Source organism: Falco biarmicus, chromosome 12, assembly GCF_023638135.1.
Source record: "Falco biarmicus isolate bFalBia1 chromosome 12, bFalBia1.pri, whole genome shotgun sequence".
Taxonomy (NCBI): domain Eukaryota; kingdom Metazoa; phylum Chordata; class Aves; order Falconiformes; family Falconidae; genus Falco; species Falco biarmicus.
In genome coordinates, this window is record NC_079299.1 from 33,220,364 (window position 1) to 33,240,791 (window position 20,428).

The 20,428-nt window shown below is 38.1% G+C and overlaps 1 protein-coding gene across 3 annotated transcripts in view; it reads left to right on the plus strand.

Annotated features, from left to right (window-relative positions):
* RALGAPA2 (Ral GTPase activating protein catalytic subunit alpha 2) overlaps positions 1-20,428 on the plus strand; it is a 136,162-nt gene that overhangs the window by 45,552 nt on the left and 70,182 nt on the right. For all 3 annotated transcript variants that reach the window (XM_056357457.1, XM_056357459.1, XM_056357458.1), the window contains 9 exons: positions 606-699; positions 855-1,031; positions 3,173-3,366; positions 3,852-3,950; positions 4,210-4,365; positions 15,607-15,735; positions 17,159-17,287; positions 19,041-19,099; positions 19,830-19,938. In XM_056357457.1, the coding sequence (XP_056213432.1) occupies positions 606-699; positions 855-1,031; positions 3,173-3,366; positions 3,852-3,950; positions 4,210-4,365; positions 15,607-15,735; positions 17,159-17,287; positions 19,041-19,099; positions 19,830-19,938 (1,146 nt within the window). The remainder of the gene's footprint in view (positions 1-605; positions 700-854; positions 1,032-3,172; positions 3,367-3,851; positions 3,951-4,209; positions 4,366-15,606; positions 15,736-17,158; positions 17,288-19,040; positions 19,100-19,829; positions 19,939-20,428) is intronic.

The following is a 20,428-nucleotide window of genomic DNA, read 5'->3' on the forward strand; positions in this document are numbered from 1 at the left end:
CCTATTTGCAGCAGAAAACATGATACTCTATTTTTCTGGCCAAAGTTTTGCTTTTGTAGATGACATGGAGTTGCAAGAAATGTGAATTTGAAGGTGATCTGTCAGACGGAAGGAACAACAGTTTTATGCTCAGGGACAGGGCAGTATCATCTGGAAGCAGAAAATTATCTGAAGGGTTTTCAGCAAATAGCCTAGAAATCTGTTTGGCGAAGGAGGAGGTAAACAAACAAAAGATCGGATGCCTTGCCTAGGTTGTTTTGCAACAGAATAATGCCCTGACATAAAAGATGACAACTTTCTTCCTGAGAGATTTTTTGATGCTTTTGAAAGTATTGAATGATTTCAGATTTGTAGGAAAATGTAAGTAAAAAGCCCTGCTTGTTGGTATGAAATCTGAGTTAAAGAAAGGGAAGATAAAGACTGAAATTGAAAGCCTGGTGGTTTCCTTAAGATGTTTAAAGATATTTGAGTAGTCTAAGTATTTCTGAAAATATCTTGACTGACTTGTATGTAATTAATTCCTAATAACTGTGTATCTCAGATTTGCTAAAATATGATGTAGTTTTCAAAACTGTAATAAGCTGAGAATTTTTTTTTCTCTGAAGGTACTAGTACAAAGAAGAAGCAGTAGTACAGCTGAACTAGATTTGAAATCAGACTTGCAGCAATCGCATGGAAGTTATAGAGAGAGAGAAAAAAGTGAGTTACAAGAAATACAGTATTTTTAAGTGTAGCAGTTGAAATCAGTGTTGTAATTTTGTCATTACAGATATATTAGATGCTTTACTCATCACGCTTTGTAATGCAGTCTTTAAAAACAGGATTTGTGATCTTTGTTAATCCTCTTGCTTTAGGTGAAAGTGTTAGCAGCGACACGTCCATTGGCTATAATAATGAAGTAGAGATCACACTCATCCCCTGGCAAGCTTCTGAAGAAGACCACGAAGTTAATGCGTCAGCAGATATTTGTGTGGATCCTGATGCTCCTCGCTGGCTTCAACTTAGTCCTTCAGATACTGCAAATCTAACAGGTACTGTAGTCTAGAAAATGTATTTACTGTTTTAGATTTTTATCTCAAAAAGGAGCTTATAGTTTGTTTGTTAAAAAATGTTTCATTTGGCAAGTATCACCAAGTTCCATTGATAATATTCATTCAAAAGTGAACTTTGACTGCTCAGAGTCTAAGGAATGTGGATAATCAGATTGAAGCTGACATAGGTGCCAATAAATTGTGATCGAGAAAATGATCGCACAGTTGACAATTACTGGGTTGTTTGTAGTGTCCAGTTACTACTAACCAGCGAGTTGTGATAGCTGATCACTTGTGCTCTTAGCCTGCCCCAGTGTTCAAGTAAAATAATTTAATTTCTATTTTAAGTTAATAGGTTTTATTTCATAGCAGAATGGTCTAAGGAAATTCCTTACAGTATATTTTGACTGATAGGAAATAAGTGGTTAATTCACAAAACTTCTCTCATCTTAATCCTGTTACCTTCCTTATTTATACTTCGAAGTACACAATGCCTGTGCTCCAGTAGGATGTGATAAATGGCATTCTTGGAAGAGTTAATTTGGAAGTAAAAGTCCTTTGCCTTTTCAATTTATTTGTAGTATCTTTAACATATGCAACACTTGCGATTATTGAAATGTTTTAATTCCTTGCAATTTGTAAAGGTACTTCCCCATCTAATAATGTGAGTCAGATGTTATTTCAGTAATTTAATGCAGTAACATATGAAACTATCTTACAGGCTGTTTTTGCTAGTAGATATATAGTTTCAAGGAGATTTTTTTCATATTCACTTTTTATTTGAACGATCTCTACTTTAATGAACCAGCCCACCTAGTTCAACAGTTCAGACGACCACTGTTGTCCAAAAGGTAGCATGTAATACAGTACATGATAAGGATTATTACATGTGATAAATTCATTGCTTGCAGGCATTGCTCCTTTGTGTGCACAAAGAGAAAGAATTACATAAAATAACCTGAAAGGTAATGTAGATGAAAAAGAAAAATGGGGTAAAAAAATGTGTAGTTGTCCAACAGAGCCAATATGCCCTTACTGCATTTCTGGTTCTCACCCAAGTCACTTTGTTTTGCTCTAGAAGCGTCTATGGTGTAAGGCAAACCAATACTGAACCACTGAACAGCATAGGTGCAATTTCTCTGACAATAGATCCTGTTGAGGATCACTCTGATGTGCTTAATAAATAACATGTCTTTTAACACTTCGGGAATTCATAATGCTACAACACCAAAAAAAATGTGAAAAGAAAAAAAAAATCCCAAAAGCTTTTTTAAAAAATAGATTCAAGCATACATAAAAACATCTAAAATCGCTTTTATTTTGCTAACTTACTTTGGGTCCTGGGAGGACACAAATTATTTCCCTCTGCCTGTGTAGAAGTTTCCTGCAACTTTCCTCAAAACACTGGCTGCTGAGCAGTGCAGCGTGCCCCAGGGCTGATTCTGCCTGCAGACAGACTGTTACGCAGCTCTCCCTGGTCTGATAGAAGATAATGTAACATCTCTTTGTCAGGAAAATTTGCACTTCAATACAGAATTTTTGTTCTACTGCTTAAGCATATTAATTCCATTATCTTGACAGTCTTCACAAAATCCTGCTTTCCTTCTGAGATAGCAGTATGCAAACTGAGGAATGGCTTCTGTATAAATGATAGTGCCTGAGTATATTCTTCCGCACTAGGAGTGCATACTTTTTAGTTCCTTTGTTCAGTTGCATTTTGAGGTCATTTTATACTGTGTGATCTTAAAAGAAAGGACTTTTCAAAACAGAAATATTATCTGTAAAAACTAGCTATTGATTGAATAAATCTCTACATGTTCCGTTCAACTGCATTTGCCTCCCTGCTAAAAAAACCCAACCAACCAACCTTGAATGGGGGCAGTCTGTCTGATATAAACCTGATCTACAGCTGTGGCATCTCTATGTGGAAGACCCTTTAGCCTCCATTTTCTGCCATATCTTTTTTTTTTTCTTTGAATCATATACCAACTCGAGTAGTGAAAAAGAGAGATGATTTGGTGGGAGAGAATACTTCTGAGGTGTAAGACGATTACAAGGAGTAATGTGCCTGTTTTATTGACCAAATCTATACTTGCACTGCATTTCTAATTCATGGAAATTGAACTTTTTAAAACTTACAGACAGTAGTGAATTCCTTGCTGATGACTGCAGTATAATTGCTGGTGGAAGCCTTATCGGTTGGCATCCTGATTCTGCAGCTGTTTTATGGAGGAGGATCTTGGGAATTCTTGGAGATGTGAACAATATACAGTCACCTAAAATCCATGCAAAAGTTTTTGGGTATCTCTATGAGTTGTGGTATAAACTTGCAAAGGTATTGTATATGATGCTTACCTCTAATGATGAAAACTTTTTGCTATAAAAATTATTATTAAATTTGATTTAGTGTTAGCATCTGGAACCATAAGCATGAGATTTGGAGGGTTCTGTCATAAAGAAAGCTGATCTTGATTGATTTCTAGTATGTATACCCCATAGAGAACATTTCTGTCCAATGACAAGGTAATCCAGATTAGTTAAATGGGGTGAGGAAACAGTAGCAAAGAAAATAGAGGTATAGAATACTGCAAGTGTTAGTATTCAATGTGAAAACACGTGTTATGACCTAAAATGGTAATATTTGCTTAGGCCATGGGGAAGCACAGTATAGAACACTCTTTCCTGGTAGTTTTAAGTAGGAACTCTGTATTGCACAGAGTGTAATGCCTTAAAGTAAATAAAATAAAATGAAAAATTATTAATAAAGAGCATTAATAAAGTTATCAGTTTTATTAACTCTTTTCTTTTAAAAAACATTAGATAAGGGACAACCTTGCTATCAGTGTGGACAATCAGTCTACTCCCTCTCCTCCTGTCTTAATTCCTCCTCTCAGAATATTTGCATCATGGTTGTTCAAGGTAAGTTATTTCTAAAATTTTCACACATTAGCAGTTTCTTCTACGTTAGTACTGAATTTGTGTATGTTTAGTTGTGTTATTTTTAATATTTACAGTCACTGCTGAGAAGGTGAATACCTCCAAAGGCTGTTTGGACTTGAATCTATTTTATTAAATACACTGATTTGCTTTATGGAAAATCTGCTGAAGATACAGTTTTGTGTTAGCTGGCTGCTAGAAAAAAAAAAAGTAATACTACAAAGGTTTTACTCTTTTTCAGGCAACAACCCTGCCAAATGAATATAAGGAAGGCAAACTTCAGGCATACAGGCTGATCTGTGCTATGATGACTAGGCGTCAAGATGTTCTGCCAAATTCTGATTTCCTGGTTCATTTTTATTTTGTGATGCACCTTGGCTTAACAAGTGAAGACCAGGTACAAGGCTTACTTGATAAAAAAGTTTTATTACTGTGTGCTGATGGAAATGTCTGGATTATCATTTTTGAAGTTCTGAAGCAGAAGGGAAGCAATGCTTTGCAACAATTGTTGCATGAAATTACCCTTTGTAGCCTGGTCTGTACTTTTTTTCCGATTGTGGTCTTAACTTTCCCATTGCTCTCCCAGTTACAAATTTTTAAATAACTATTTATTTGTGACTTATTGTTATGACTGCATCACAGACACATGTTGATGTTTCTTTCTCGTTTTCCTGACTTTTCTGAGGAATAATCTCAGTGAGCAGTTTCTGTCCATCTGCATTGCACAGTTAGTAGCTGGATCAAGCTGGTCACATTACAAATGTTCAGTCAGGTGATACTAAGTCTTGAGTTACACCGTGTGTTTGACCAGTATGTTTAAACTTTGGTTCTACCAAAGCGGGAGCCTCGTGTGTCCAATGGCCCTACTACATTCCTATATGAGCGGTGATGCTGTGAAGTCAGTGCTCCCGAAGCAGCCACTGGACTTAGTCTGTTGTTCGGGTTATTTACAGCTTCGGGGAGATAGTAGTTACTCCCAGCTCATGTTACAAACGTTTTTACCTTCTATCATGAGATAAAATGCTAGATAGGATCTCGGGCAAAGGAGGGGCTGCAAAGAGCTTTGTTGGTTTGAGCAGTGTCTGCTGTTATCATGCCCTTTGAATGCCCTGTGCCATTGCTTGAAAGTGTTTCCTCAAAAATGAGAATTAATGTCATCTCCAGACTTTTCCCCTTCAAAGTTAGTCTTTCAGGGATGTTTAGAACTGTCACACTAGCTCTTTTTAACTGGTGCAAAGGGGACTGAAGGGAGAATGGAGACAGAAGGTTATCTTATCACTTTAACTGAGGGGTGCTGCCAAAACATTCTGTTTCTGTGGATAAATGTTGTTTCTAGGTCCCCGTGTCCTGCGTTGGCCTAATCAATAAAGTATTCAGTGGGAGATGACAAAGAGACAATCTGTCGAGATGTAACAAAATTATTGGTCCACGGAAACAGCTAAATACTCATAAAAACTATAAGAAATACTCTTCAGACAAAATAGAGAATATCTAAAACAGTTTCCTTGTTTTTTTGTAGCTGTAGGCGTGAGTTTTCTTCCTTAAAAGAGATAGCCTAATAACGGCGATGGCTGGAGCTGTGCTGGGATGCCGGCAGAGGGCATGCAGAGCCCTTCGTAAATCCCGCAGAGTTCACTGCTGAGGCTTCAGAGTTTGTTGTGGTGCCTTTAGTAGGCCAGCAGCAAGTGTCTTGCATGGGTTTGGGTATTTCTGAGATGAAAGAAAGACATAATGGATTGTTATGAGACTCTTGCCCTCTGAATCTCAGTTTTCCTCCTTAAAAGTCAGAGCATTTGTCTTTATTTAAAAAAAAAAAAAAATAAGGCGGGCGGTGGGGGAGGGGAGGAATAGAAAGGAAAGAATTTTCTTCTGGACAAACCTGAAAATCCTGACTGCTGTTGAAACTTAGAAAAAAACATAAGCATCTGCTATTCATAAAGCACAAATGGGGAAAAAGAATAGTGTAGTAGGAACTCCCCTTTTTGCTGCTCTCAGTTGTTACCTGGGAGTAATGAAGAGTATGTTACTCTTTCATGTCACTAATGCCATTCAGATTTCAGTTTAACACTAGTTGTTAGTGTACAGAGTAACTTAATTCCCCTACAAAAAAAAAGACTGTGACAACACCCACTCTGACCAGACCCCTGAATTTTAAATACCACACCACATTAAATACTCACTTAATTTCTTGTGTTTTAAAGCCTGATGTAGACCACATTTTAAAGAAAATACTCATTTTTATATTTGAAAAAACAAAGACCCTTAAGTCAATATTGCAGCCACTGCTAACACAGAACCACAGGGACAGCAAATACTAGTAGTTTTAAGACTTAAGTTGTTTTCATCTACACATTTCCATGAAATGGCCAGACTTTCAGAGGTGTTCAGCTGTTGACAGTTCCTTTTTTCTAAGCTAAAGGGTGCTCTTTTTTTTTTTGAAATCTGACCACTTCCTGGAGAACCAGTTTCTATATAGGAACTGGCAGATTTTTGAAATGTAATGTTGGTTGGTTTTGAGCTGTCTTTTAGCCTGCTTGTTGCGGTTTTGTGTTAGTAACAGTTCTGCAGATTTTTAAGCTTCTTGCTGCTGGGCGCGTTGGATTTCAGTCCTTGTGCAAAGTTACAGTCCAGAAGCTGAAGGTGGTGGTGAAGTGAAGACGGAGTATTGAAGGCAAGACCCCACGTTGCACATTGTTCCAGGGTTTCCCAGATACTTAGCATGCTGCTGCTTTTTTGTTCTTCCTTGCCTTGCTCGGTTTTGGGTTTTTTTTGCCTCTTGGTGGCAGACTTGACCACAAGTTTTCCCTGCTTTCCTTAGCTATGAAACTGCTTGAGGTGTTAACTTATGGTGCTTTCTAGCTTGGATTCTCATGTAACGTGTTGATATGGGGCATGATCCTTATATCTGTTTCTTTATTTTCAGTATGATTAGCGTCGAGGTGATACTTGATGATGGGTGGTGAAACTAGTCAGACAATTTGGACATTGAGGGTGACATCTGCTGGAACTACAAATGCAGGAACACGTAGTATGAGGTAGAAGTACCTCCTCTGATAAATGCAAACAGCAAAGCGTAATGTGTGCATTGCAAAGCACTTTGCCGTCATAGGGTCTCGCAGCTTCCTGTGAAAAACAGGATGATGTACAATGACCACAACACAGTACTGGTGCTGATTTTGTGATTTTTGTACTTCTCAGTGATTTTTGGTATATGCTGTTACCTGATAAACCTCTTATAAAAGGTGGTGTGATATTGTGGAGCGCAAGGATCATTGGAACATGGATCCTTGTTCTTCAGCACTCTGCAGAATCTGTCCCCACCAAAGCATGGTTTCTAGGATTCAAGTTACTGTGTATCAAAATAAACTTTGGTGCAGATCTTTTTAGTACAGTTTGTTTTTGTTTTCTAAGCACAAGCATAAATTTCCCACTCTTAAGGAACATTAACAGGAGAAATGGGGGGGAGGTTCTTATGGAGGAATTTTTCTTCTGTATGTATGGGGGAATGCAACAGAAAGGTAGACCAGCTCAAGGAAATCACATTGGTTACTTCAGAAGAGCTTTTTAGGTGGCTATGTAATTTTTAAAAATTACAGTCAGAAACCTCTTTGACCTGAATGTGATTATTATTTCAATTAGCATCAGAAATGTTTATTTGTGAAATATATTTCTCTTTCCACTCCTCCTTTAAGGGTATGAGTATACAAAGTTTCTGCTGTATTTTGTAGGTTTTGGTGTCAATAGAAAAACAAAATAATATATTTTTGAATATGATTATCAATTAATACAATATTATTCCCAGCAAGTGTAACCTAACTTTGCAGATTTGTCTCATGGGATATATAAAAGAGCAATGTAAGGGTATATTTTATAGAAAGCTCCCATGGCACTCTGAGTTCAAGATGCAGCAATTAGCAGATGAGAAAGGAGATAGCAAGGTAATGAGCTGCATCTAATTTGTCCATGTGGAAGTGTCTAACAACAAACATCTCTGTATGAAGAAGTGAACAATTCTCCGCAACAATTGCATCACCTTTTCAGGTGGGAGAAGTCATTGCATAAACAGCAGTGCAGAGTAAGTCGCAGTCTGGCGTTGTAATTACTTCCAGCTTGCGAAGGGGCCTGAGGTCAGGGGGCAAGTGACCATCTGCGGGATGATGATTCTCCCCCTGTAATGCTCAAGTCAGTGGGCATTTTTCTGGTGCTGTAGTGAGCCTGGACTTTTACCCTACAGTTTTTTATGAATGAAGTTCCCTGAGGCTGACCACCTTCCCTCCCTGACCTCCAGTGTAAAAGAAAGTGAATTTGGACGTTCACTGCCATGTTGTGGGTTAGTGGAGGTAGTTCACCTACGATTGCTCCAGATCCTTGTCTAGAACATTGAAAACCATTAAATGCTCTTGAGGGGTGATTTTTAGGATATGCCACAGGGTAGCCTGTTGCAGTTTGGGCAGTCGTAGCTGCTTTACGCTGCTGGGTGAGACTGGTGGTTGAAAAACCTCTATTTCAGTGGTCACAACTATACACATCTTTTGATCTGGATGATAAGTATAGCTTTTCAAATTAAATCAAAGTCTAATACTGCAACGCACAAATTTTACAAATAACTGAACCAGAAAAGGAAGTGTATTTTATTATTTCTGCTAGTTGCTTACTGTAGCAGTAATTTTTGCTTCATGAACTTTAAAAAGTCTATAAACATCTCCTTGCTTCATAGCTTCCTTGGTTTTGCTGAAGGACAAAAGTACCAAAACATGATTCCAAAATACTGCTAACACTATTCAACCCCTTTCTCAGAAAAGCAACTATTGAGACAATTCTGATTCCTCAATTCTGGTACTTTTGGTACTTCAACAGTCCTTATATATTACGGGTGTTTTTCTCCTAAAACCCCTAGCTGTGTAGTGTCATTCTTCTAGAAAGTCTTACCGTACTACCAGGGCTTTGGCATCAGCTAATGTGCTTGGTGTAATCTAATGTCAACACGTGCCATCAAGGTTTTGCCCAGTAGTCAGAGGTTATCGAAAAGTGAACTAACAGGTCAGTTATATTCCTGACATTTGGAATTAGTTTTAACAAACAAGTTTAATAAAAGTGAAATTATACTGGCTTGCCAGAGTATCTTTGGAATAGAGTGCTTTTACGTATATTTATACACACACACATATATATACATACATCTAATATATAAAAGAAGATATTAAGGAATATAAAAAGTACAGATTTCAGAAATCCTCTGTGGGAAGGACAGCTAGTAGATGAGGAAAGAGACTGTGCTGATGGCTTTTAGTTTAGTGATGTTAAGGGCAGAACAAATGTTAAATATGGAAGAAAAAAACCCACCCAAGTCCAAATGAGTTGACAGATGTCCTTGGTGATTAAATTTCAGCACATGCAGACCGGACTGCCCACAGGACACAGCCCAGCTGCAGACGGAGAAGTTAACAGCTATGTTTTTAGCTTGATTCCTTTTAGCAGTAAAAGGGTGACTTAGATGAAATACTCTTATCAGTAAAGATGGTGATATACTAATGTATATTATGCTTGTCTATAAGCCTTTTAATTTGTTTAAAATATACTGTTGTTAACTATGGAAAGGAAGCTACACCAGTTGTTATGTGTTAAGCTTATGTAGAAACAGTGGTTATGGGTCTTTGTATGAGATGGCTGATTTATGGTATGAAGCATTTTTTAGTGGAGTTGCTACTGCAGAAGCCATATTAATTACCTATTTGTATTAACACTGATCTTTTCTTTTTTAAAACACTGAAGTTTTACAAAAGAAAAAATACTTGTGAGCTTCTATATCATTGTGTTAAGTTCTTATTCAACGGTGAGGAGCCTTCTAGACTTCTCAGCCGTTAGTGCTGTTCACTGGCACATGTATTAGCTGGGTAGAGCACTGTCTTCTACAGGTACAATAAATGAGCGGCTTTCCTTTTGAATGGTGTGGAATGAGTGCTACTTGCCTCGATTTCTGCTTGACAATGTTGCACATGAGGACCATTAGTCGTACAGTATTTCAGAAACTGTAACACATTTTAGATTTCTTTCTAGACTGCCATTCAAAAGAAAATAATCATAATATAGTCTATTAAGGTTAGATTCCCATATTTTTCTTGTGACTTTCTTCCAATGGCTACCATGGTTTTTCTCCCTCTTTTTTAATCTCCCATTCAGGTCACTTTCTGTAGAAAATTTGCCTGTGTGCCCCCATAATGTGCTTTATGAGTGCTTAGGAAAAGTGTTGACAGCCAGCAGGTTTCCAGGAGGACAGAAGTTAAAATGCCAAGCTCTCACAGGAAAACTTGTATACCCCACTGCTCACCTATAGTAGGATAAGTTGGCAGCACTGGGGAAAAATAGCTGCTAGGATTGAATGGAAGAAAGGGAGAACCAGGTAATGCCCATTGTAGGAGCTCTGCATTCTGGAACAATTTTGGTAGTTTTGTTTCTCTCTAAAAAAAAAACCCACACAAAACCCCCAAAAGTTCTGCTTTTTCTAAATTGCTTCCATCCCACCCAAATTTCTGTTTCTGAGTCAGTGTTCTGTATGTCTTTTCTGTATTCTCAGCAGTATCTTGGTGGGGCATGTGCTGCTTGTAAGGTGCTTTGTAGGCATTTTCTGAACTCCGTCCAGAATAGAAATAGAGTTTTTGAAATAGAGGCAACTTCTCTCTTCCTTCCATTTTGCTTATATCTTCTCTTCCACCTCTCCCATCATCATTGTAGCTTTGGGATCTCCTGAAGTAAGCTTCTTTGTTAACATGCCCCTGCAATGCAATGCTATTTCATCACCCCTTGTCTTGAGCCCTGCAATTGACTTCCCCTTTCCAGCTATTTCAACTGGGCTGCGTCTTTGGGATCCTTCGTTTTTCATGTGCTTCTCTGCTTCAGACATGGTTTTACTTCAACTTGCTTTCTTCATCTTTTAAACAAGGCTACATGACAGTGACTATTTTAAGCAAATCAAGGTTTAACGTATTTGCCTTTTTTTGGGATGTTCTAATAAAAATGTGCAAAACAATCCCTTATGCTCTGCATTTGTTCCTCCATCTTGAAAACTGATACAGCACGCAGGTGACAGTGAAAAGTGTTCAGTGCTGCTAATTGCCACCAAACATGGAGGACCTGCCATCCTCCTGTGCCCAGCAGGGAGCTGCTTTGCCTGTCCTCTGAGGTGTGCTCATGTTCCCTTCCTTAAAACCACCTTCCCTCTAACATGGTTAACCTTGTGCTCTACAGGCACACTACAGCGCTTCAGCACTGTCACCTGGGTTTCTTAAAACTGGAGACTTCAGAGCGGTCCTGCCAGAGGCATTTGGGAGAAATCTGTATGGTGACACAAAGTAGTCTCAACATTTCAAGCAATGCCATGGACTAGTAACTATGTTCATGCTACCTGTAACCCTGTACCTGTAGCACATGAGTATTTAGATATTGCCCTCTCCGTGTGTGTGAACTTAAAATACTTCTCCCAATTTGAAGTGTATCCTTAATATCAATGGTTTCCTAGGCTGTGAAAATGTCAGACATACTCTAAAAGGGGAGAAACTTTAAAAATTGTGTTCTCTTCAGATGTTTGTCTGATTCCTGTTAATAGGGCATCTGAGCTCCTCTGTCAGCACAAAGGCTTTGGGGTAGGGTTTTTGTTATTAATATGACTGCAAAAGAGAGCATTTTCTAAGGTAGTTTAGAGGTGAAGGAACAATCACCAACAGGTGACTTATGCACTAATCTGTCACCTTTAGCACTTGTGAGTAACCTTACGCATGTCTTACAAATGCAATGGTATTCTGGTTTTTAATATCTCTTCCTGTTGCAGTCTGGTCACAAGATAATTGTAGCAAATCTAACTTCTGTGGAAGTTAGATTTAAATGACAGATTGAAATGGGTTTTTCTGACAATCTAATCCTGTGCTTTCTGAGGGTGTCCAAATACTTCATAATTTTTTATTGGAACTCAATTGTTGACAAATTAAATAATTAAATAACAAATAAAAATCCTTTACCTAAAATGTCGTGATAGCTAGGAAAATTTGGACTAAGTAAATGGAAACGTTTGTTCCTTTGAAATAAAGAAGGAAAATGAAGGATTTACCACTTAAGTCTTGTGTAAATTAATAATCTTTCTTGTGCTGTAAATTTCAGCCCCTAATGAGGTGTCTCTGTCGGTGAAGAACAGAGTGAACTTTAAGTGAAAAATCCATGTTGTTCCTGTTGAGGGACAATTGGAAATGTGATGAAGGCAGATGGCAGGCTATTTGGTTACACCTGTAATCTGCAAAAGCTTGAACAAAAATTAGGTGAAGAATATTTTTGTAATTGACCTTTCTGTGAACTTGTGTAAAATTTTTTTTTTTAGTGGATGTTTATGACCTTATTATTTGGATTACTAGATTAACCTATACTGAAATATTGTGCCATTTATAGGGTTAATGAATTTGAGAAGGACATGCATGTGATTGCTGCCTTCTCTCCCTTCCTCCCCATTTTTAACACTACAGAGCATCATTTTGAATTGAAATTGTCCATAATGGTCCTTTTTTTTTCTTCACTTTTCTTTAACAACATGAACACTAAATTATAGCTGTGCAATTATGTAAACAATGGAAATGCTTCCAGAATGAATACTTCCTTTTTAAATTTTCATTTTGTGTAATTGCTGAAAGATTTGGAGCCATAATAAACTAAAATTATTTTACACATTTATCGTTCTAAAGGTCAATTATGAAAGAAGAAACAACACTGTAAAGAATGAGTAAACCAATTTCTATTGCCATTACCATATGCTTTTCTTATGGCTTGTGTTTTTCCAGTTACTGTGTACATAGCATTCAATTAAAGTGATTCATTTACTAGGCTGTAAGCTGCTGAACAGGGTTTACATTTATAGAACAGTGCTTTGAAGGGAAGGAAACAACTTGCCTCTGTTTGAGTTACCTGATTTTTGCAATATCACTGATAGGACATATGTTCTCACTCGGTTGCTTTCTCATAAGCCCGAATCTTCTGATAAGCTTGCAATGCTACTGAATTACTGTGTGAAATCATGCTTTTATTGTTAGCTGGGTTGTGTGTAAAATGTGCTAATTGGGAAATGGGAGAAAAACTGTCAAATTTTACCTGTAAGGGCCTTCCTGGGGCATGGTTTCTTTCCTGTCCATTCTGTTTGGAGTAAGCTCAAGTACTCTGCCTCGTATTAATGTAAAGGAAGTCACTAAAGCTGATGCAAATTTATATTAAAATGTCGGTGGAAACTAATGGAAAGCTAGGCTGAACGTGTTTTAGCCTGAGCTTTTATGCATCTGTACACTGTTAACTTTGTTAAAAGTTATGTGTGTGCTGTATCACTGCAGCATATGATCTGTGCTGTGAATTCATCAGTATGAAGCTACATAACAAAAAAGAGAAATTGAAGATTTTCATTAGCTTTGCAAAATAATTTGTTCAAAGGTTTCTTACTATGAAAAATAATAATATTTTTTTTGAGTAGTAAACATAGTTTGGTAGTAAACATCTCATAAACAGCAAGTCAATCCACGTAACCACATTCTTACGATTTTGGAATGTGTGTGTTGTCATGGCATTTGTTAAATTTGCATGAATTATGTTGTGCTCACAGGTTTAAACTTTAAAGTGACAGTCTTGGAATTAGGTTTTTATCCTCGTTTTCTAAGTGTTCTATGCAATGACCATAGTTAAGAGCTGATGAAGCCGGCTGATCGTTACAGTGGTATTTAACAGATGGGATTGATGGAGTGAGGACAGGAGTTAACGCAGTTGTTTGTAGCAGGTCTTTGTACTTCCGATGTTCTGTTACCTTTCAGGCCAGGTTAGCATGGGTGCTTTTATTGTGGCATATGTCAACAGAAGCGTACTCCCATCTGCTGCTCTATAGTTCGATGCCCAATTATTCAGAGACCAAACACATCACAGTACCTGGCTCTGTTCGTAATTACAGGTGTGTTGTGTTGTGAGGAGCCCGGTGCATTAATCAGACCCTTAATTATAAAAAGGTGGGTCTTTTGTTCTGCTTGGAGTGTGAGTTTACCGCTCACTTTATGAGCTGCTGCATCCATCTGCTCTCTTTTTGAATGTTTGCATTCACTGATATTGACTTTAAAATGTATCAAAGGAAGTGATTAAAACTAGTTTAAACATTAACTTGAGTGGCATTTTAGCTTATTCAGGAAAGTGAAAGCATTATCTGCTACTATGTTAAAAACTAATATTATTTATTTAAAATGTATCACACAGCTATTTCATAGGATGTTGCTGCTTTGAATACCTAACAGAACACTAAACAGGTTCTGTCCAGGTGTTTGGCAGTGCTTTGAAAAAATACTAGTGGTGTTAAAGCATATCTTCATGTAGAAGATATGCTTCTTCATCTTCAGCATACCTTCATTTTTTCACATAGAGAAAAATGTGCTTGATTAGTTTCTGATGAAGAAATTGAGCATACAGACACGTTCTGGGACTAAATTTAAGTTCAAGCCTTCTTTAACACATCAGAAAACCAGTAAAGGTGGACATTGAAAATGGGTTTGCTCTGCAGCTTTTCTCTGAATCTTTATTGAGATGAAAAATAATTTTCTACTTGATATAGCAACAGCTTTATCTAATTCTTCAGCAAATGTTGCAGGTAAGGATTATATAGATTTGGTGTCTAATTTTAAACCTGCTGAAACCTTGTGGGAAGGAAATCTTAACTCAAATATAGGAACTTTGCTCTGATTTGGAGAGACTGTGAAGAATTGAAATGTGGAAGGATTAAGTTGGAACGCTTACCTTGCCTGTGTTCTGTGTCACAGGGTACTAATGAGAGCAGAGCAGTTGGCGGTGGTCTGTTCTTACACGTATAGTGCTACCTCTTAAAAAACAAACAAAAAACCCCCTCTGTTCTTTTTGGGCTTAGCTATATTTGCTGTCTTAGCTATTTAGAAGAAGAGGGACTTAGAATAATCTTGTTAGCATAGATTATTCTATGTGTTGCCATACTGTGTATGATCACTTCTTGCATTTGACACTGACATATTTCTCAGCTAGTTCAGACAGCTAAAAAAATCCTGTGTGTGCTGGAGCAGCCTAACAGTGGTAAGCCTCCCACCATCAGTTACACAGCCTTGAGCTCCTTCAGGGCCAAGGCGGCATTCATTTGGGTCATCTCATGTTGTTACGGCTACAGAATTTTGAGTAATGTGATTTTAGGAAATACCTCATTTGGAGAGGTGTAATGCTTCATCTTAAATTGATTAACAGTTTGAACACTTTGAATCCGAAGTCTTATTTAACAGGAGAACTGTTATGCTTAGACACGAAGAGACATGGATGTTTGGTGTTGTGGTTTTTTTTTTTTTGTTTGTTTGTTTTTTTAACAGGAGTGTAAGAGTACAAATATTACCAAAATACAAAATGTGCTTTTCCAACTTACTAAATCTAAATGCCTCTGCAGTGGAAAGTAGTGGTTGCTACATGACAATCGGTTGTGCCTAGAGCTGTGTTGCCCTATGAATTATCACCTTGATTAGTGTGGAACTGGTGAATCACAAAGTTAAATCTTCTCAAACAGTCCCTTTTGGTTTTGGTGGCTTTTTTTTTTTATTTCTTCTCAAATGGGTAACTTCTCTTTCAGGATATCTTAAATACCGTTATAAAGCACTGCCCACCTTGGTTTTTCTTCCTGGGCTTACCTGGCTTTACGATGCTGATAGGAGACTTCATTACTGCAGCGGCCAGGGTGCTGAGCACAGACATGCTGGAGGTGAGTATGGCAATGCCCAGTGCCCCTGTCCCCTGAGAGGGTGCACTTGCTAACGAGGTTCGGATATCTCCACTCTAACAGGTGTTGACTCATTAGTGCAATGTGAAACGGGGCTCTTGAGGCAGATACCATGGCAGCTGATGTGTGAAATTGTGGGATAAGGTGACATACTAGTATTGCAAAGGTGTTTCATCAAAAGGCCACAGTGTGAGAAATCATATCCTCGCTAATATTGCAGCACGCCTGTGTGCTAAAAGCAGGACTTGGCTTTCAGAATCTCATTAATTTTTTTTCAGTGAGCAAATCTTGGAAATATGGAACTCTTTTGGTAATTCAGAATTTCTTACAAAATATCAACTTGAATAGAAATGTGACTCTGAATGATTAAATTAGTGAAGGATAAGTAAAATAGCGATTCAGCGATGGGATGCCAAAATAATAAGGGTAAAGGTCTGGCAATCCTGGGAAGAACAGGAAAGCTTTTTTGTACATGAAATACCAGTTGAGGGGAGGCCTTTCTGTCCATTTTGGCCAAGTGCTTTTACTGCTGCTCTTCTGACATTTGTGTAGCTGAGCAGGTGGCCCTGCACAGGAGCACAGCCCTCTCATGTTTCAACAGAACTGAAATGGTGAGCCGTGAACCTAGCACACTTTTTCCATCATCCCTCAAAGCATTTACGGCCAGTAATTTTCTGACATCTCTCTTAAACTCATCAGTTTGATCATTGATCCAAAGCTTAAAAATGCTAATAAGAAGTGAGTACTTTACTTTCTATGGAAAAAACCCCCACCCAAACAACCGTACACCACTTCCAATTTTTCCTACAAGCATAAAACTTCGCGTGATTATATAGCAGTAGTTAATGCATTTATAGCTTATGCCATGTTGCTTTTGATGGTTTTATTCAAGCAGGAATATATATGCGTTCTTACCATGTATACAGTCAGTTCGAGTGCATTGTTCTGTCCTTTGTGTCACACAATCAGCTAATAATAGTGCTGGATTAGCACATAAAACTCCCACTCAGCTTTTCTTTAGCTTGTTTTGTATTTTTTATTGACACCAAATTGCTGATAGTTGGCTTGTGTCATGACAGAGGAGGTATTAAAAATGTAGAATATGCTTAGGAGCAGAGCCAGGTACCTGCTAGAGAAGCTCAGCCTCAGAAAAAGAGCAGAGCAACTCAGCAGCAAAAATCATGGGCAGGAAAGCGTTTGTTGCTTGCTGCTTCAGTGCAGCTTCTGCTGTAGTTGTAAAGGGAAAGCTACCAGGATATGTTCCTCAGGACACTTTAAATATTGCACTGTGAATACAGCACACTTACTGTTTATGGTGATGTACACTAAAATCCTAGCATATGTAATTTTCATAACTTTATGAAGTTGTTTTTATGAATCTTTTTGTTTACTTTTCCTTTGTTAGGCTCCCCGTTCAGAAGCTCACACCATCCTTGGTTCTCTTGTTTGCTTTCCAAACATCTACCAAGAAATCCCACTGTTGAGACCTATTTCAGAAGCCGGTGAGATCATTGCAGGAACTGCAGATGTGAAGGTAAAGTCACATTTCATTAGTAAATCTTAGGTAACCTGCCATATTTTTACTATTCAGTCACTTCAAAGCCCCACAACTGCACACGTTATATGTACTTATTTGATAAGTGTTGCGTTGCTTAACATGTACCATAAAATTAACAAAGCTTAGATACTGCAAATATCGTTTTATTTTCAAGGAGAGTGAACTGGCTGTGATAAAATGTGATGTTTTCCAGCCCAATGCCTGTCACATCACTAAATGATGTTGGTGATATTATTTAAAGTGTCTGTTCATTGTATCTGTGTATATTGGCTTGTCTTCTAAGAAGCATGGGGTGTACATAAGGGAAGATATTTTTTGCCCTATTGGTATTATAGTAAAATGCTAAAGCAAGCTTCACTGTTAGAACCATCATCTTATGTGAATGGTTTTTCCCTGAGATTTAATTTCAGTGGGGCACCTTGAGACACAAATTGCTCTGCAGGATGGAAAGCTTTGTAATTTAATGACCTTCACAACAGTAATCTTGTAGGGGAAAAATCGCACATTCCCCCTCCCCCAAAGACCTGACAAAGACCTGGAACATGACTTGCAGGTGAAACCTGCCCAAATAGGTGCCCTTATACAAGTCTGTTGCTTTTTGGTAAACCTGAGGCACACGGTGACCCATTGTTCAAAATTAGGTGTAGCTGGGGAGGAATCTCTGAATTCCTTGTGCGGCCTGAGAAGGTTGAACTGGAGAGAATGCAAAACCCTTATCACGCTTGGCTCCCAAGGTACCTTTCCTTCATCAGGCCTTGGATAGTCATTGGGGTTGTGTTAAAACAGTCTCAATTTTAAAAGTGTCTTTTCTGTACTGAAAAATACACTAATGGCTTGCTTGTAGTGACATACGGAATTAAGACTCGAAAGTTATAAAGTAGGTATGTTTATTGCGCGCAGATGCAGGGGCGGGGGGGGGGGGGGGGGGGGGGGGAAGGGATTGCTCCTCCACAAGCGTGCATGCCCAAAGTGATGGACCATCTCACATTTATACAATAAAACAAATGAATATTCAATTAACGCCTATACATATTCGTTACCTAAATCCGATTACTCTCGCTTCATATGTTAATTAGCTTATCAGTCTGTTGCCTGGAATGTGGTGGTCTTGCAGGTTTGTAGGTGATTCATGTCCTTGTGACCATCTGAACTTCTCCAGCAAGACTTAGCACTTCCTTCCTCTAGATAACACTGGAATATCTCTCATCCTTTTCTCATTCTTTTTTAAAATAGCCCCTTTGTTAGAGGAGGAAGGGCAGGCGTCTCCTCAAAACTGTAGGGGTCTCCTCAAGGCTGTGTGCCTATGTGACCAGACACCGCACCCATGACTAGTCACCATACCCACATTCCTGAGAAGTCATATACAATCACGATCGATGTCCATTGTCCCCATTTCACACTATTTCTCCATATCAGTAGCCTAAACACTACAGTTTGTATTATCAAGTGATCACCACTCATTGTTAGTAAATACCCACCAACTCTGAAAATGAATTGGTTTCAATCTTGCTGCCTGTTCATGATTTTTGGATCGATGATATTTATCCACAAGGGCCTGTATCAGTAAGTATTTCTCCCCTGACAAAATAAAATTGGCATGAGGTAAAAATGCTCTAAGAATAGACTGAGAATTAAAGTAATTTCACTTCTAACTATATTAAAATTAAACAACTTTTTTAAACTAGATGTATGAAAAAGATGCTTATTTTAATTTATCTTACCATTTTAGTGTTACCTCATAAATATTTTATTGAAGAATGCTACAGAGGAGCCAAGTGAACCCGCAAGGTAAAATTTTTGAGTAAAAGAAATGGGAAAATAGGAAAGTCTTTCTCACTTTTTTTTTTCTGGTGCATGTATAGCTGAGTTGTTACTACTGCCTTGTGGTTTGGTCCTGTTTAGAGTTCTTCACTTGATGCCAAAATGGCACAGAGTAACTGCTCAGAGACAAATTTTGTCTTTAAGTAGCAAAGGTATTTATTTCGTGCAGTGTTGGGGAGCTAGCCGATTCGCACCAGACAAACTAGCTCCAAAGTTTTCAGTGAAAAGTCAGGTAATTTATACAGTTTTCTGAGAGGTTACACAACATCTTTACATACATACTCACTTGATTTTGACACCTAATCATTCCATTGACAATAGGTGGGATCTAGGTGGAGTAGACCTTTCAATTTTCTTTGTGCAACGATTTCCTGACTTGATGGTCTCCTTGTCTCCTTCAGGTGCCCACCTTATTTTTTCTAATTATTCAGAGTACATTCCTTTCTAAACAGAGCATCACCCAGAGCACTGTACCAAACTCATCCCGACTAATCTTTTATTTTAAGACCTTGTTCTGTTTCACACTTTAGCCCTCTTAAGATGAGGTCCACTCAGCACCATGGAGGTGTTGACCTGCTGTGTGAGAGGGAAGAGAGATTGCATTGTTGTACTTTTCTTTCTTTTCTTTTTTTTAATTTTTCTTTTCCCCCTGGATATTCTAAAAATTCTGACAAAATCACTTTTTCTTTTAAAAAAGGTGCATAGCCATTTGTGGTCTTGGAGTTTGGATATGTGAAGAACTAACGCAATGCACAAACCATCCCCAAGTGAAGGAAGCAATCAATGTCATAGGTGTGACACTGAAGGTATTACTATGATGGCCTCTGTAATTAATAAGCATTGTGTAAAAAAGGTATCTTCATTTTTTACATAGTTGCTGATTATATGGAGGACAGTGTGCTGGTTTCTTTCCATTCAAAGCACTGACGGTATGCTGCTTAACACACAACTGCTCAGGACGTTCTACATGGCATTAGTGGTGTGGCATTAGCCATCTTCAAAAAGAGATCTCTCCCAGTTCTGAACCATTGCATGTTATTATGTTCAGTGGGCATAGCTCTCAGAGTATATGCACAGTTCTTCCGTGGGGCCAAGGTGGTGTCCTATATAAAAGCGGAGAATATTTGCAGAAATAGCATGGGATTGTGTACCTAAACAGCCTTTCCCCAACAGCCCAAGTTAAGATTGCACAGGTAATGTTGAGCCTGCTGTTCACTAATGCTTACAATTGTGATTTTGCAACAGTAACATTTTTTATTGTTTGTGTAGATGCAAAATAATATAAAATGTAGAAAA